We start from the raw sequence: 19,841 nt of genomic DNA, 5'->3' as shown, positions 1-19,841 counted from the left end.
ATACACATACATATATGATGAAAAAACATGGTCATAGAGGCCAGAGATTAGCGATACCAATTTGGATCATACTGATATAATTAATCATGCATTATTGTTGTGGTAGGCTGGATGTATTACAGAATACAAATAGAATAAGCCTAACTAAGGAAACAAACAAAAGTCAGTTATTATTTAGAAAAAGATTAATCAGGAAGATTAGAGAATTCCTAAATATTGTTCTTTTTAAAGATTTATTTATTTATTATATATAACTTCACTGTAGCTGTTTTCAGACACACCAGAAGAGGGCATCAGATCTCATGACAGCGGATGTTGGCAAGGATGCAGAGAAAGAGGAACACTCCTCCACTGTTGGTGGGGTTTTAAACTGGTACAACCACTCTGGAAATCAGTCTGGCAATTCCTCAGAAAATTGGACATAATACTAACTGAAGACCCAGTTATTCCACTTCTGGGCATATACCCCAGAGATGCTCCAACATGCAATAAAGACACATAGAATCCCTATTTATGATAGCCAGAAGCTGGAAAGAAACCAGATGTCTTTCAGTAAATGAATGGATACAAAAATTGTGGTACATTTATACAATGGAGTACTACTCAGCTAGCAGAAACAATGACTTTATGAAATTCCTAAGAAAATGGATGCATCTAGAGAATATCATCTTGAGTGAGGTAACCTAGTCACAAAAGAACAGACATAATGTGCAGTCACTGGTAATTGGATACTAATCCCAGAAAGCTCTAAACACCCCAGAAACAATTCACAGGTTATATGAAGCTCAAGAAAAACAAAGGCCAAAACTGAAAGCCTCAGTCCTCCTTAGGAAAAAAAATAAATGTATAGCACTCTCTCAGAGTGTGGTATACCTGGATCTTAAATCATTAATAATCCAAGTGCTAAGTTAATAGCCTTGTGGTAATTTTTGTTATTCACAGATCATTATGCTTAATCTATACTCATCAAGAAATCAGTTTCCATGTTACATGTACTTTATGCTTAAGGTAACTAGTGGGATTTCAGGAGGAACTCTCAATCCTTAATATATATTCCTCAAATACAAGAGCACCCATATTCATAAAAAAAACCCTATTAAAGCTCAAAAAAATATTGCACCCCACACAATAATAGTGGGAGACCTCCACCCCTCACTCTTATCAATGGACAGATCGTAAAAACAGAAACTGAACAAGAACACAGTGAAACTAACAGAGGTTATGAACCAATAGGAATTAATCAAAATCTACAGAATATTTCATCCTAAAACAAAAGGATACACATTCTTCTCTACACCTCATGGCACCTTCTCCAAAACTGACCATACAATCGGTCACAAAACAAGCCTCAGTAGATATAAGAATATTGACATACTCGCATGCATCCTATCAGATCACCATGGTCTAAGTCTGGTCTTTAATAACAACAAAGGCAACAAAGAGCCCATATACATATGGAAACTAAACAATGCCTTATTAAATGATAGCATGATCAAAACAGAAATGAAGAAAGAAATTAAGGATTTCCTAGAATGTAATGAAAATGAAAACAGAACATACCCAAACCTATAGGATGCAATGAAAGCAGTACTGAGAAGAAAACTCATAGCTCTGAGTGCTTCCAAATAGAAACTGGAGAGAGCATACACTAGCAACGTGAAAGTGCAGTTAAAAGCTCTAGAACAAAAGGAAGCAGATACACCCAAGAGGTGTAGACAGCAAGAAATAATCAAGATGAGGGCAGAAATAGACCAAATAGAAATAAAAAGAACCATTCAAAGAATCAACAAAACTAAGAGCTAGTTCTTTGAGAAAATTAACAAAATTGATAAACCCTTAGTCAGAAAAACTAGAGAGTAAAGGGAAAGTATCCAAATTAACAAAAACAGAAATGGAAGTGGAGACATAACTGAAACTGAGAAAATTCAAGAAATCAAAGATCCTACTAAAAAGCCTATACTAAACAAAGCTGGAAAATCTGGAGGAAAGGGATGAATTTTTAGACAGATCCCAGATACTAAAGTTAAACTAGGACCAGGTAAACTATCTAAATAATCCCATAACACCTAAAGAAAGAGAAGCAGTCATCAAAAGCCTCCCAACCAAAAAAATCCCAGGTCCTGATAGGTTCAGTGCAGAATTTTATGATTTATTGACAACCTAATACCAATACTCTCCAAAATATTCCACAAAATAGGGTTAAATGAAACCCTGCCTAACTCATTTTCCGAGGTCACAATAATTCTCATTCCTAAACCACACAAAGACCCTACAAAGAAAGAGGACTTCATATCAAGCTCACTGATGAACACTGATGCAAAAATACTCAACAAAATCTTTGCAAACCAAATCCAAGAACACATCAAAGTGGTCATTCACCATGATCAAGTAGGTTTCATCCAAGGAATGCAGGGATTGTTTAATATACGGAAATCAATCAATGTAATACACCATATAAACAAACTCAAAGAAAAATCCACATGATCATCTTACTAGATGCTGAGAAAGGATTTAACAAAATTCAACACCCCTTCATGTTAAAAGTCTTGGAAAGAACAGGAATCCAATGCCCATACCTAAACATAATAAAAGCAATATACATCAAATCAATAGCCAACATCAAACTAACAGTGAGAAACTTGAAGCAATCCCACTTACATCAGGGACTCAACAAGGCTGCCCACTCTCCCCCTACCTATTCAAAATAGTACTGAAATTCCTGGCCTGAGCATTTATACATCAAACGAAAACCAAAGAAATACAAATCGGAAAGGAAGAAGTAAAAACATCACTGTTTGCAGATGACATGAGAGTGTATGTATGTGACTCCAAAATTCCACCAGAGAACTCCTACAGCTGATAATAAACTTCAGTAAAGTAGCTGGATATAAAATTAACGCAAACAAATCAGTAACCTTTTGCTCCTCAAAGGACAAATGTGGAGAAAAAAATTATGGAAAGATATTCTTCACAATATTCACAAAAATATGAAATAACTTGGTGTGACTCTAACTGAGTTTGTGACAGACCTTATGACAAGAATTTCAAATCTCAGAAGAAGGAAATCGAGGAAGATCTCAGAAAATGGAAAGATCTCCCATGCTCATTGATTGGAAAGATCAACATTGTAAAAGTGGCCATCTTACCAAAAGTAATCTACAGATTCAATGCAATCCCCATCAAATTTCCAACCCAATTCTTCATAGAGTTGGAAAGAGCAATGTGCAATCTGGAATAACAAAAGACCTAGAATAGTGAAATCCATCCTCAACAACAAGAAAACATCTGCGGGAATCACCATCCCTGATCTCAAGCTATATTACAGAGCAGTTGTGTTAACAACTGCATTGTACTGGAACAGAAATAGGCACATGGATCAATGGAATAGAATAGAAGACCCATAAATGAGCCCTCACATATATGGTGACATTAGAACCCAGATGTCCTTCAGTAGATGAATGGATACAAAAATTGTGGCACATTTACACAATGGAGTACTACTCAGTTATCAGAAACAATGACTTTATGAAATTCTTAAGAAAACGGATGCATCTAGAGAATATCATCCTGAGTGAGATAACCCAGTCACAAAAGAATAGACATAATATGCAGTCACTGATAATTGGATACTAACCCCAGAAACTTCTGAACACCCCAGAAACAACTCACAGACTGTGTGAAGTTCAACATAAAAGAAAAAAAAAATTATGCTTAATCCTTACACAGCAAGAAAACTTTGACTAATTCTGAGTTACATCCTTTTTTACATGTACTTTATGCTCATTGTAACTAGTAAGATCTTAATGCACACTATCAACCCTTAAAAAAAAAAAGCCAAGCACTGACAAAAATGTATTCGTATGCTTTTATGCAATGATGCTTAAAATTTGTACATTTATCTTTTTTATTTTTTAAAATAAAGTTGTTCAATGAAAAAATAAAAAAACAGAGCCATAGGAACAGAAACTGAGGAAATTAAAATTTCATATCCTACTACAAAATCCTATAATCAAGAATAATGAAAAATCTAGATGAAATAAACAATTTTCTAGATAGCTACCACATATCAAAGTTAAATCAAGAGCAGGTAAATTATCTAAATAGTCCATAAATTCTAAAAAAAAAAAAAAAAAAAAAATAGAAATAGTCATTAAAAACCATTCAACTAAAATCAAGCCCAGGGCTGGTTAGTTTTAGTAGAAAATTCTATCATACCTTTAAAGAAGAGTCAATTACTAAGTGTTAACATAAAATAGAAACAGAAGGAACACTAATTCATTCTATGCAGCCACAAATATTTTGATACCTAAATCACACAAAGACCCAAGAAAGAAAGAGAACTTCATGCCCAATTCATTTATTAATCTCAATGTAAAAAATTACTCAATAAAATTCTAGTAAACATTTGCAAAAAAACAAATAAAAACCATAATTCATCCCCATGAAGTAGGCTTCATTCCCAGGAGATCAACTTACACAACATCATTCAGCTCAAGCCTGGTGTCTGGAGACGGATTAATCAGGATGTAGGAAAGGGTGCACTGATGATCATTCATTTCATCTAAAATAAAATAAAATAAAACAAGATTGCAGTTTTTCATATGATTCACACAAAATTACCATAGTTATTGTACTTGTTTTCAAATCATGTAGTTGTAATGAGAACTTACTGTAGGTTTTAATTTTTTCTGGTTTATTTCTTTTGTTTTTTATTTTTGTTTTATTATTGTTGTTTTAATGAATGTAGATTTGGTTTTCACATTTATGCTTATTGAAGTATCTGTGATGTACATACATTTTGTTTCAGTAGATGATAAAAATAAAGTATATAATTCTATCCAATGTAACCATAGTTACATTTTTTTCTGAAAGCCATTACAATTAAAAAACATTTTTACTAAAGAAATAAATTTGGCATATTTACTTGATTCATTTCCCTATATACTAATTAAATATAATTAAAATTAAACATCCCAGAAAATATTGATATAGGAAATTTTCTGAAAAACTGATCTAGGAAGATATATTTAGAAGGTATTAGAGACAGTGTGAAAATATTCATAGTTTAATATAGATGTTTTCATGGCAAAATTTGTGTATTTTTCCTCTAAGAGTACAGAGGATGCTGTATAAAATAATTTAGCCATACATTTTAAAGGGGATTACTCTGGCAAATGGTTTTCTTCAGAAACAACAAAGTGGAGTATTGAATATTGACTATTTAGCTCCACCTCAGAGACTCTTCTATTGGAAGCCTGGTTGTCCTTTGCCATGTTAGGAAGGTCTAGGACAGAGTGCAGACACAGAAATTAATGTCCTCAGAGCATCATGTTACACCCTGAGTTATTTCTTATTAGATCAAGCTGTTTTAATAGATCAACTCTGCAATCTTTGCCCCAAACAAGTTGACTACTTTTCTGACTCTATACTTTTCTATTAAATCCACAGACCTTTGATGTGGCATAGCCAAATAGTCATCATAAAATTGCAAACTTTTGAGTTCAAACGGTATTCAAATTGTCACATCCAATAATGGGACTTAGATCTCTTTAAAAGTATCCAACCTCAAGTATCTAATGCCACAATAATAAACTCACCAGTACAAAAGGCATGGGAATAATTATTTTTAAAATGTGAACAGCTTTTTAGCTTCTGATATTCTACATTCCAAGCCACATGGACACCTTTCTTCCCAAGGAGAGTATTTGTTGATAGACTTAACCACCTATTCCCCAAAACCAGCCAAAGTGTTAGTACATTTCTAGTTCCTACTGTTGTATATAAGCATCGTTTTTGAAGAAAATATTAAATTAGTAAAAAAAAATTTGAATAAAAGTCTAAAGTTACTTCTTTACCAAAGGAAGTTTCTCAATGTTTAAATACTTCATCAAAGTTCATGCTAGGTCAACATAGCTGAACCTAATAAACAATTTGCTGTACTGAAATGCTATTATCACAAAATAATGTAATTTATTACATTCATTTCAGTAGAAATATGCCATTGTAATGTTATAATATATTCTGCTTTATTTCAATTGATATGCAAATTTACTTAAAAAATCTATAAATCAATCTATCTCCTAAGACAGACAATTGACAAAATAGTTGAGCCAACCAAAAGTTTACCTGGAAAAATGTCATAATCCTATGCTGATTAAATTGATATTCAAATAACGTAATGTGTTTAGTTGATAATTGAAGATACAGGAGATAATCTGAATCCTCACTTAAAGTCAGGGTTGCCAGGAAAAAATAAATATGCCTAAGAATATGTAAAACACATTTAACTTCGAACAAATAAGCCGCTTAGCATAAGCTAAGCCTAAAAATTGCACGTGAAACACTAAAATAATTATAGATTTAAAAGTCATATGCAGGTGGAAATCCAGCATATTTATTTCTTAAATCTGAAATCATACTTAGAAATAGACAGTTAAATCAACAGGCTGGAATTTGAAAACCCAATTTGTTCTAAAACTTATATTTATACCAAAAGTAGTTATAATTCAAGCATAAATCACATTATACTGACATGACGTTATCAGGATCATATATCCCTGGAAAAATCAGTTTGATTCATAGTTCTCTGAGAAAAGTTGGAATTATAAAAAGTGCTTTTCAGAGGAACTCAAATTGATGATGTTCTCTGGATCCTAAATCATAACACTGTGAGAGACAGTAGGCATGCTAGAAAAAGCTTAATTTCTTGTGAGTGTGAGCAACTGAATTTCATATATAAAGAACAACATTCTCGAACTACAGTACAAGTATGATGACTACAACCTAGCAGCCCTTGCTCTGTGTAGATATACAGCCTTACTCCACCACTAACAGCTCAGCCTTCACTTTGCTTTTGGATACAAGATGTGCCGGTATTGCTCTCATGTTTGTCACAAAGCTGTCTAGATAGTTATAAGTTTTCTAATAATGAATGCAATTATTTAGTCAATATTTTGGCTTGATCAACTAGCTTATTTTAACACATCCCACTGTACACATTTGTTATGCAACTGGCTGAAAGAATGATATTGAACATGTTGGTAATATACTTAGAGATTTCACAAGTTTTAAACAGAGACATAAGTAGATGAGGTCACACTCAGAACCAGCAATTCCAGGTTTTTTGTTTCCTTCATCCCTCAATGTCCACACAGAAGACAAATACCACCCTTTTGATTCAAGTTAAAAGTAGTTGGGTGAGTTCAAACACATTTGTTTGTTCGAGTCTGCCTTATCAGTGGAGCTCAGTCCGGCCTGTCTCTATGCCTGCATTTGCACTTCTTCTTTGTGATTTTGCATTTGAGAAGGAATAGGTGTGTGTGTGTGTGTGTGTGTGTGTGTGTGTGTGTGTGTGTGTGTGTGTGTGTTTTAAGCCTATTGTGGACAGACATCAAACGCCATTCACCAACTGTTTTATTGTTGAAACACTACTGCTTTAATCTCAGTCAGTCATTGTCTGTAGTTATATTTCTGGTATTTCTCAGTTCTATAGGAGGAATAGAATAGGTTTGATGGATTAAGAGCCTGCCTTAATTATCACTAATCATGGCAAACATGAAAATATATTGTTGTCTTGAAACACAACACAATACTTACTGAAAAAAATTACTTAGATGTATTTTCATGAACCAGAGAATCAAGACTCTATTTCCTACCATCAAAAATGTACTAATAATTATATATAAATATACTGTGTCAAGACAGCTATATTGACCTTAGAAAGTAGAAAATTACATATAGTAAAAATTACTGCCATTGAAATTATTTCACACACAGTGGGAAAAGACTGGCAATTCAACAAACGGTGCTAATAAAACTAGACATTCACTTACAGAACAGTGAAATCACTCATGTCTTTCATCTTACACACGGCTCAATTCAAAAGGAACCAAATATTTCTACAACAACCAAAGAGTACCCATGGCTACTGCTGCATTTGTAGCAGAGGATAGCTTTTCAGATTTCAATGGGCAGGGAGGCCTATGGTCCTGTGAAGGCTTGAGGCCCAAGCATAGGGGAATGCTAGGGCAGTGAGGTGGGAGTGGGTGGGTGAGCACCCTCATAAAAGCAGGGTCATGGGTGTGGGATAGAGTGATGGGGATAGAATAGAAGGATGGGGGTGTGACTAAGGGAGGTTGGAGAGGAAACCAGAAAGGGGATAACACTTGCAATGTAAATAAATGAAATAACAGATAATTTTTTTAAAAAATTAGAGAAATAAAGGTAGATTAATACAAATTTAAGGATGTATGAGAAAACCTAATGAAATAATATCATTTTATATGCCATTTACAACTTTTATTCATTTAGCCCATTTGTTAATTATGCTGCTTTTAGAAGACATGAGTTTTTTCTTATTTTTATTTTTTTATTTATTTTTTAATCTCAGAGACAGGCATGAGGCACGCATTCATACATATTATTGGTTAACAAGGTTCCAGAGTCACCAAGAACAAAAAAGTCCACTGACATAGTTCTTGGTTGCCTATTATAAAGTGATGAAAAGTTCCTATTGCTGAAGACACCATAAACTTTCGGTGAAGAACAGAGAGAAATCAACCTTCTGGCTATCTTAACAGTGCCGGAAGACACCAGTAGTCTTATTCAGCTGTAGACCGGACACTGCAAGTTCCCAAACTGACCTACTAAGTAAAATGTTCCCACTGGGCTGGAGAGATGGCTCATCAGATAAGACCACTGACTGCTCTTCCAGAGGTCCTGAGTTCAATTCCCAGCAACCACATGGTGGCTCACAACCATCTGTAATAAGATCTGATGCTCTCTTCTAGTGTGTCTGAAAACAGCTACAGTGTACTCATATAAATAAAATAAATAAGTTGTTAAAAAATGTTCCCACTGCTTTGATAATTGCAAGACTGTTTATAAGGGCAATTACTTGTTCTTATGATTGTATTACTAACTATAATATGAGAAAACACAACACACTTCTATAAACAAGTTCCAAATCAATGGCTTTGGAAGGGATATGCCTATTGATAGATAAATCTATTGGGAACCTATTAGCATATGTTATATAAATAGTCATATTGTCAATCTACCTAAATTTATGTTTGTATTATAAATTTGTGCTGCCCCAATCATAATCAGAAACGTTTGATTGTAGTATATAATGGTTAATTCATAAGTTCATTATTGTTCAAAGTGCTAAGAATATGCGATGGTAAACATCCAGCCATAAACAGAACTTCTGTATTAAGTCTTTGTTCATCAGAAATCAGACTCCAGGAACTCAGAGATCTGAAGAGGTGGGCAGAAGGAAGGTAACTGCTGGAGGATTGGGAGAAGTTCTATGGAAGTGATGAGTGTTGCATTAACACACATATATATATATCTGTATAAAACCTACACAAGATCAAACCAGTTAAAGATTGCATCATGAAATGGGGAGGTCCTTCCAAAACCCTGCCCCTAGCTGGCAAGCTAGTCAGGTAATGGCTGTCACTGGAAAGTAATAAAGGAAGACTTTGCATTTCTCATTTCATGGGCCATACCCAAGCTCATATACTGACAGCACTAATTAGACTTAGTGAGTTCAACAAACAAACAAGCTGTACAGAACATTATTTTGGGAAGGAGACATGAAATAAAAAGTCTAGGAGGAGTTAGAGTGTGGGCTGGTTCTTTGTATTATTTAATTTTTTCAATTTTGTTAATTTTTGGCATTAAAAAATTACTCCCATCTTCTGCTTTGGGCTTTTGGTGTATTTTTATTTTTTGAAATTCTTAAGATGGAAAGCTAAGTAATTCGTGTTCTTTCTGACTTCTTGATAAAGGCACTTAGAGTTATATATTTCCCTAGTGAGACTACATGCATTGTATCTTTATTTTTATATCTTTTTTTACAGTCTAGACTTTATACCCTCCAGGTCCACCCTCTGACTGTTCCAAATCCCATACCTCCTCCCCCATCTCTACAAGGATGTCCCCTTCCCCAACCTCCCACCAGACCATCCCACTCCTTGGGGCTTCCAGTCTCTTGAGGGTTAGGTGCATCTTCTCTGACTGAGACCCGACCCAGCAACCCTCTGCTGTATATGTGTTGGGGGCTTCATATCAGCTGCTGTATGCTGCCTGTTGTATTGTATTTCAATTCTCCTTTTATCCTAAGAAATTTTAAATCATTCTCTTAATTTTATTTGTGACACATCCATCATTTAACAGTGGGTTATTTAATCTCTGTGAGTTTATGTAATCTCTGTAGCCTATTTTCTACTATAATTTCAAGCTGTAATCTGTTATGGTCAAATAGAATACAAAGAGTTACTTCAGATTTCTTACATTTGTTGAGAATTGCATTATGTCTCAATTTGTGGTCTACTTTACAGGAGCTTCCATTGGTTGATTTCGCCAGAGACTGTTACTATGAGATTGGTAAGGCTTGGTGTTGTTGCTGTTTTATTCTATGAGATGAAGAACATGCATTATCTTAAATTTTCCTACTGTTTGTATATTTCTGTTGTGACCCATCTGTGTTGCATTACATCATTGGCGGTGTCTTTTGATATGAATTTCTGCACTAACAGATATCAACCCTTCAGGTTGAATGAGCATGTAGATCTGTTTTTCTCTTACCCTTATTGGCTACTTTAGAGTTTAGATACTTGAAACTCCATTTATCTAGGAAAAATGAGGGCCTATGGCCTCATCAGGGAGTGATCTGTGTAAGTTAGTAGAGGTGGTATACATCGTAGGGCTGGTGGAAATCAGAAATTTTGTGCTCTCATTAAGCTATGCTTATATTTTCTTTTACTTAGAGACACTCAACATATTTATATCTACTGTATCTAAGTATCTGCCTTTATTGTTCATGCAATTCAAATCTGGTTTGCAAATTATTCTATTGATACAGTTTTTTTCCGTGAACCAGTGTTCTAACCAGACTTGTAGCAATGTATGTTTTTTCAGCAGTTATAACAAGTGATTTGCTCAGCAATCTGGGTGGTATATACAAAATTACTTATGTTTGGAGATGATCTGACTGAGAGTCTCTCTATCTGAACATCCCACGTATGTAGATACAAGTGTTTGCACTACACCTAAACGGGCTACAGGTGTCATTGTGTTAGTCTTCTGTCTTTAATCCTTTATATTCCGTATCCATGACTGCATGTAGTCTACTCACTTCTCACAGAGAAGTCAGATTTACAAAAACTCATGGATATCCAAGAATATAAACATGTTTCTTAGTTTCTCTCTCTCTTTTTTTTTAAGTAGTGGTTCCAAACTCTTATCATTTTGTGTATACAAAAGAAAAACATGTAATGAGATTAAGCAGATATGTGGTATATATGTAGATGGGAAATATTGTACCTACAATTATAGCATTCTGGAGGTTTAAAAAATCTGTAATGTAGAGAAAGCATGTATCTGATAGCATATTACCATATGTCTCAGGACAATAGATCATAATATATTCTGACAAAGATGATACCAGTTCACTTTACACATAATAAAATTGTAAAGCTGGTTCAAGCACATAAAAATTAATATATTGAGCACATAAACATTAATATATTTTAATATATTCTAACAGTGTTTGATGAGTTCTGGATATAAGGAATTCTTGTCCGCCTAAGCACAAATTGCAAGTATCTTAAAGAGTTTCTTTCCTGGTATTTAGAGACACCCTAATGATATTGATTTTTGTGGATAAAGTTAGCATTAAGGAAACATGTCTAGAAGACCATGATATTTTATATTCTAAATCCTGGTCTCATAGCCTGAGATCACAGGTGTTCAGCAAATGCTTTAGAACAGAAAAATGTATCTTTATGTGCATATATGAATAGGAGAGGGGGTAGAAAAATGGAGAAAGTATATGGATAGGATGTTTTCCATTATAAGAATTATTATGAGCAAAATATTAACTAATTTACATACAAATAGAATATGAGTAAGCACATAGTGCCTAATACTTGTTGTTTTCTCAGGCAACTCACATATAGTAAGCTCAAGTATTTTCATATTCCTGATAGTCAAGGTGCAACATGCTATTCTGCTTATGAAGTAACAGGGATTTAAAATATTCCTGAAACAGCTCGAATTCAGAGGAATGATCATTTAATAAATTGTTTCATTACAAGACAAACTTGGAAATATGTAAAAGGTAAAAATAAAAAATTAAGTTGTTAAAAATCAAATCATCTTAGATGTGATTCAAAGTGGCAAGTAGCCATTAGCGAATTTCTGCAAGATCATCCTGAATTTTGAATTTACATATCTTAATGTAACACAGTAAATGCATTTTTATTAAAATTACTAGGCACAGATGTGTGCTTACTGCAGTTAAAACAAATATATTATAAATGTCAATTATATGAGGAACCACAACTGGTACAAATTCAAATGCCAATCTTTAAGCAGAATAATCCACTCTGAGAGAAAAAATATAAAGAGTAAACAAGACACTGATCTAAGAAATTATGAACACATGTATACAGTTCCAAGGGGAAACTACTCAGTAAACATATTTTACTTCTCATGCTCCAAAAAACCAACCCCCCAAATGAACAAACAAAACCCCCAAAACAACTTCTTTTAAAGCCTAGATAAGACTTGATAACAAAGAGAATATGAGGAAATTTGTGTGTATGTATGTATACATACATACATATATATATATATGCACTCATTTACCTACATATGGGTATATATATATATACACATATGTGTGTGTGTGTGTGTGTGTGCAATAAAAACACACCATTTTCATTGGATAGTTGACTAAGTTTTTGTTTGTTTTATATTTTCTTGAATTTTATATGTAATAGCTAAATCTACATCATTCTTGTCTCTGTCTCCTCAAATTCCTCCTTTCCCTTTGCAATATGCATAAACTTTAAAAATTATTGTTTTATATATGCATAAGTATGTACACACATTATATATGCATAAACACTTCCTATGAAGCTTTTTAATTTTGCTTACATGTATGCACATGTATGTAGATAGGTACATTGCATGGTACAACCTATGGGGGAATTTGTCATGAAGGCAATGGAGTCTGTCTCTAAGCAGCCACTGGCCTCATTATTTAATGTCTAATTGTGGTACTGTGTGGAATGTCCCTGTCCCTATAGTGTGTTTATAGGTTTTGTTTTGAGTCTGTTAAGCCCATTTCTCCAATAAAAGTTGAATAATGATTATATTTCTAACATAGTCAGTGCATTACTTCATTCATTTTTTAAATGAAAAATCATTGACTAATACATAAAATGGGAATTGCTTAGATAACTTGTACTATACCATTTAAAATACTATTTTGAAAATAAAGCTTTCAAGGACTCAGACTTCAGAAAAGAACAAGTGAGAAATCCCTTTCTCAAGGAAGAGCACACTAATTGGTTGGACACAGCCAAATGGTCAGCACATAAAATGTACACACAAGTGATATAATGTCAACCGAGCAGATTATATTTAGAAGCACATGTGTATATGCATAAACATACATGAGTGCAATAATAATTAATGGAAGAATAGGCCACAGAGTTGTAGAAAAGCAGGAAAAGGTATATGGAAGAGTTGGAAAGGAAGAAAGGGAAAGGAGAAATGTTATATTTCTATTTGAATCTCAAAAACGTGTCCCATGGACTGCTCTGAAAAGCCATCGTTACATTGTTCCCAGGTCGTGCTCTGTGCTCACTGCAGCCACCTTCGCTGTCCATCACCTCCTCCAACGTAGACTCAGGCAGTTTCTCGTCAGTCCTCAAACTCGGCTAATCCCTTATTCGCAGCATCGGACTGCCGGTGTGCCCCACCATGTCAGACGCAGCAGTGAACACCAGCTCCGAGATCACTACCAAGGACTTGAATGAAAAGAAGGAAGTTGTGGAGAAGGCAGAGAATAGAAAAGATGCACCTGTCAATGGGGACGCTCAAAATGAGGAAAATGTCAGGAGACTGACAATGAGGTTGATGATGAAGAAGAAGAGGATGGAGATGAAGATGAGGAAGTTGAGGCTCCTACAGGCGAACCGGTAGCTGAGGATGACGCGGATGATGATGTTGACACCAAGAAGCAGGAGACTGATGCGGATGACTAGACAGCAACAGGAGAAGCTAACCTTACGCACCGTGACCTATTCGCCCTCCACTTCCCGACTCAGAATTTAAACCTGGTCACCTTCGGTCACCTTCGAGAGAATCAGGTCCCGCTCGCCCACAGCAGACAGTGCTACCCACAGATGACGCCTTCTCTCCACCACCCCACCAAAGCCACAACATGAATTGGCAACATGGAAGGAAAAGAGAAGCAGAACTTCCTAGACCCTGCTTTTTTTCTTAAAAATACTTTAAAAGGAAAATTTGTTTCTATTTTTCATTTATATTTTACATTTTTGTACATATTGTCAGGGGTCAGTCATTTTTAATGACAACAGTTGACCAAACCAGCCTTCAGAGTGTTTTTTTTTTTTGTTGTTGTTGTTTTGTTTTTTGTTTTTTTGTTTTTTTTTTTTTTGTTTCTTTTTTTTTTTTTTTTTTTTTGTTTTTTTTTTTTGTTCTACTTCAAACTTTCCTTGTGGTGTGACCACGTTCATTATAATCTCAAAGGAGAAAAAAAAAGCAGACAAAAAAAAAAAAAAAAAAAAAAAAAACCACAAACTCGTTAACAACAACAACAAAATCTTATTCTGAGCATTCCAGTAACTTTTTTGTGTATGTTCCTAACTGTATAAGTTGGAGTTTTAATGAGAAAGTTAAAAAGGCCAAAGATTAAAAAATTATTTTAACTTTTTATTTTTTGTCTATGAAGTTGCTGTTTATTATTATTAGTAGTAGTAGTGGTAGTAATAGTAGTAGTAGTAGTACTAATTAGTTTCATTATTAGTAGTAGTAGTATAGTAGTAGTAATAGTAGTAGTAGTGTTGGTCTGTTTGATGTATGTATAAAACATTGTACAACAATAAGCTGGAATTTTATTTTGCTGAGTTGTTCTAAAAATTAGAAAATAAATACACCCTTTGAAGTCTTTGGTTAAGAAACTAAACCCAATTTCTAAATTATAGTTTCCAATGACAATCATAGTTACTTGAAATACCTCAAATTTATTTCATTTCAAGATCTAGAATTTAGGTAGTTATGATACTTGTGTCTAGTGTGTATATATGTGTGAGTGTGTGTGTGTGTGTGTGTGTGTGTGTGTGTGTGTGTGTGAAAGAAACAGAGAGACAGAGAGAGAGGAAGAAGGAGGGGGTAAAGGGAGGGGGAGGAGGGAAGGGAAAGAAGAAGGATGGACAGGGAGAAGAAGGAGGGGAAGGGAGAGGGAGAGGGAGAGGAATTGTAGCCAGATAGACCTATGTAAATCTTAGATAGGTATTAACAAACCCAAAAGTTTCATGGCTTAGGTTTTATAGCTCCAATGTGGAAACTAAATTGATCTCAAATTTTCTGAATACTTAAAAGTGGGATATTTCTGTAATTGGTTCAAACATTGCCTAGTGAGCTAAATAATGCTAACCACATTTTAGCAATGTTTATGATTTAAATATTACACAAAAGATGAGATTTCCATCAAAGTGTACATACCCTGACAAACAAAACTTAGTCCTTTCTTACATCCAAGGTGACTGTGTAAGAACAAGAAATGACAGGCTTAGGTGTATAGGAGTTTGGAGGAGCATACCGTAGCCCACTGTCGAGAGGCCCAAGTGTTTCATTCTGTTTTTCACGAGTTCAGCAAGCTCCTGTCTTTCTGATCTTCTGTAGAGGTTCAGTCGCTGCTGCGTTATTTTTTCTGCAGTTTTCCCAGAGTGCTTTGGTCCTTTTCTGCTCAGCCTTCGGGCCCACTGCATGCTCTTCCTCCGCAGCAAGGGGTGGTCTGACTGGTCACTAGAGGTTGAGTTGCGGTGAATGCTGCGGTGGTGCCCTGGGTCTTTGACATCTTTGGTGTCTTCCCACTCTTCCACACTGATGGAGATTTGAGACTTTAAGGGAAAGGAATTTGACAATTACATACTTTAGGAATAGTCATTGCCTAGAGCTTAAATAACTTGTGTGCATGATCTTGGTGTAGTTGTATATCTTCGTGTGAGAGTTTCTGAAGGAAAAGCAAAATATATTCCACTCTCATCTTTTACTAATCAACTTGCAGAAACTTTGCTGGAGCTCATTCTTCACTGGTAAGACATCTTAATCTCTCCAGTGTTAGTCTTTTTTGTATGTGACTTTAAATATATCTGGTTGTTAGAATACAGATATTTTAACCAAATACCACAGTATTTTATAAATTTAGTTACATAGAGACCATGAAATGTCCATGTTATATGTGCTATAAGTGTTTCAGATGTAACATAAATACTATAAATCTGTTTTGGAGTAACTTTATTTAAAGATTTTTAAATTAATGCCCTTTCTACATATGACTGGGAAGAAAAGCATTTGTGCAAAAATGTGAATTTCTCTTAATTCTCATATAATCCGAGATTAAACCAAGAGCAGTTTTAAGTCACAGTTTTATGTCATGCATCTATTATTCATAAAGTAAGCATTTGATTAAACTTTGTCGTACGGCATCTGTGTAACTTCCACGTTTCCAGGAATACCTTGAAGGTAAACAGTTGAAGTGAAAACAGCCTTCTTTCCTTCGAAGAACAAGCCATGAACCCAAACTCACCAAATGTCTTCAGAGTTAAGCTTTTTCTATGGATTCTCAGTTTTAGAGTAAAAGACCCTCTTTGTTTCAGTGCTATGAATTTTTATACAAGGCAGTCAGGTGAAATCTAACCTTACCCAAGGAGACCACTCCTGAATGGGATTCATGCATATGTAAGCAAACAGCTTCCTCAGTGCCTGTGGATTTAAGGACCCACAAATCTGCCACAGCATTCCCCTCCAGAGCTGAAAGCTTGCTTGAATGTCACATGTCACAGGCACACACAGTTGGTTTTCAATGTAATAGAAACTAAGTTATCAGTTCAGGGTCAGAAAGTAGCTCCAACATATCCTCTAAATGTGAATATAAATTGTGAGGCTCAGTGAGGGACTTGCACACAACTCTCAAAACATCCTAGGAAATAATCACACAAGGAAGTTCAGCTAAGGCATCAGAATCCCTTCATATTTCTCTTATGGAAGTGTAATTATTAGGATAACATAAAATGATCTATTTAAACTTTCTATCTCCTGATGAAAAGTTCATTTAACAAATGTAAAAAAACAGATATTATTTCTCAGAACTGGTAGCATTAAAGCATTTAAATTGTGGATACCTTTACAAATCTTAGCTTATGTATTCCCATATAGTTTATATTGCAAATAAAATCATCTTCTGTGAAAATAGATTACAAACTATTAAAAATATCTATCATCAATAAGGACTATCTAAAGTTATTCAGTAATATATTTCTGTATCAAGTTTCCTGCAGAAATCATTAGAGATGCTAAGCATATGTAACATTGCTTACAGTTTAGGTCTTGGTATCACGTACTGATAAATATGTAAGGGACAGGGGAAGGATTTGATGCTATTTCAAACAAACCTAAAATTTGCTTTGTAAATGTTTCTTCTTGGTCCTATGTCTCAGCCTGTGTGAAATACATTCATCTAAATTATGGATGAAACTGTGTTTAGGGTTGTTCTGAAATCTATGATGTGAATATCATGAGTTCACATACAGAGACATTTGCATTTGCAAGTCCTTTTTCTAGTAAGTCTATACAGCAAGCAGAAATCAACATACACTAAGTAACATGACTTGTGCCCTTGCATGAGACAACAGTACAAATGGAAAATTAAAAAGAGACTAACAACCCTTTAGCTTATGAATGTATTAAATTTGAAGTGAAAAACATATTTATAATGTAATGTATGTTTTGTCTGCATCACTTTTTCTGTCCATGTATAATTAATTAGAGAAATTTTTTTTTATCATCAAATGCTTAAAAAAACAGTAATAGTACCAGGAAAGTTTTATTAGTGTGTGCACCTTTGTGTGTGTGTGTGTGTGTGTGTGTGTGTTTATGTGTGTATGTGTGTGTGTTTATGTATGTGTGTTTGTGTTTATGTGTGTATGTATGTGTGTTTGTGTGTGTGTGTGTGTGTGTGTGTGTGTGTGTGTGTGTGTAATTGTGCATGTGGAGACCAGAGTTAGATGCTGGGTGCCTCCTCTCTTGCACTCCACATTATTCCAGAGTTTCACTCAGAACCTGATGCTTACCTGTGTGGCATGACTTTCTTGGCAGTGAATGCCAGGTCCCCCCCCCCATATCTATCTTCCTATGTGCGGTCATTGGCAAGTGTGAGCAATAAACAGTATTTTCTTTTTTCTTTACTTTTTTTTTTTTTTTTTTTTTTTTTTTTTTTTTTTTTTTTTAGTACAGAATAGAGTTTATTCAGGTCATGGGAGAGTTAAGAGGGTGGTAGAGGCAGAGAGAGAGAGAGAGAAGTAGATGAGTAGAGGAGTAGAGGAGTAGAGGCCGGCCATGAGCACATGGGAGAGAGGGGGGAAGGGAAGGGAAGAGGAGGGGTAGGAGGGAGAACAAGGCTGCAGGAGCACAAGAGCAAGAGAGGCCAAGAGAGCATAAACAGTATTTTCACCTGACGCTTTGGGCTGCAAACTCAGGATGTCATGTTTGATCATCAGATGTCTAATCTCTTGAGGTATCTCCCCACCCCACCCCAAATATACTTTGTATGAAACAGATTTAGGAGTATATTCATATGTATAAATGTACATCAACTTAAAATAAGAAACAAAATTTTGATATGTACATTATAATAAGTTGTCAAAATGTAGTCTTATCATTAAAAAACATGTTATTTTTAAGATTCATAAAACTTGCCATGATTACAAAAAGTGCTAAATGTATATCTTTACAAAAATTAAATTACATATTTTAGATAATATCTTCTGCCTAATTGATTATTTCATTGTTTAAAAGGACTGTGAGGGGAAAGTAGTCATAGTATAGTAGTGCAAAGGAAAACCTGAAGTGGAAAAGAAGGGAGGGCAAAATAGAGGAGGGAATAGCGGGAGGGATAAAGAATGCTAATTATCACTTGAGAAAGTCATGTAGAAAGCTATTTATAAAATCACACACACACACACACACACACACACACACACACACACACACTCACACACATGCATGCGCGCATACACAGAGAAACAAAGATACATTTTACAATGCAAAAGGAAGATGACCAAGTAAGATAGGAAGGCAGACCCATTAGAGTAACACCTGACATCTCTATAGAGACTCTAAAACCAGGAAAGAACTCTGTGGGTCTTTTACAGACTCTTCTAAAAGAGCACAGATACCCCCCGAAACTGCCATATGCAGCAAAACTGTCAATCTCAATAGATGAAAAATGACATTCTGAAATGAAAACCAAATTTAAGAAGTATCTAGTTAAAAGCCTAGCTCTACAGAAGATACTTGGAGGAAAACTTAAATCTCACGAGGTTAGCCACAGGCAAGTAAACACAAGGAATAAACAGTCTCAGATATGTAAATCACAAGGGGGTTTAAAATATGCATATCAATACACACAATATGCTCATTGATAACTATCAACATCAAAAGTTTCCATTACCCAATAGAAAAGCGAAAATAACAAATTGAATTAAAACACAGGATCCATACTTCCTGGCCTGCTCATTTTACCTGGGCAGACCATCAGCATGTCTGCTTCTCTGAAGACCCCATAGTCTGAAGGTCTCCCAGGGGTTCTCCAACAGCCAGTGCCACAGGTAAGGGACCTTCCCAAATAATCACAGCAGCTGGGACGGCCAAGAAGCCAGCAGAATGAATGGAAATATACAATTTAGGGAGATGGGAGGTTGGAGGTGGGCACTCTAGAATGTACCAGAGACCTAGGA

The 19,841-nt window shown here is 35.0% G+C and overlaps 1 protein-coding gene and 1 pseudogene across 4 annotated transcripts in view; one reads left to right on the top strand and one right to left on the bottom strand.

The window, feature by feature from the left end:
- The window catches only part of KCNT2 (potassium sodium-activated channel subfamily T member 2), a gene marked incomplete at both ends in the record, with an annotated part of 388,861 nt that overhangs the window by 2,710 nt on the left and 366,310 nt on the right, over positions 1 to 19,841 (bottom strand). For all 3 annotated transcript variants that reach the window (XM_080917662.1, XM_080917663.1, XM_080917664.1), the window contains 2 exons: positions 4,477 to 4,561; positions 15,644 to 15,944. In XM_080917662.1, the coding sequence (XP_080773788.1) occupies positions 4,477 to 4,561; positions 15,644 to 15,944 (386 nt within the window). The remainder of the gene's footprint in view (positions 1 to 4,476; positions 4,562 to 15,643; positions 15,945 to 19,841) is intronic.
- On the top strand, positions 13,780 to 14,063 carry LOC308421337 (annotated as a pseudogene). The gene has a single exon. The product of its transcript is annotated as an uncharacterized misc_RNA (transcript).

This window comes from Micromys minutus (genome assembly GCF_963924665.1).
Source record: "Micromys minutus genome assembly, chromosome: 6".
In the NCBI taxonomy this organism is placed as follows: domain Eukaryota; kingdom Metazoa; phylum Chordata; class Mammalia; order Rodentia; family Muridae; genus Micromys; species Micromys minutus.
This window is presented reverse-complemented; position numbering and strand designations above follow the sequence as displayed.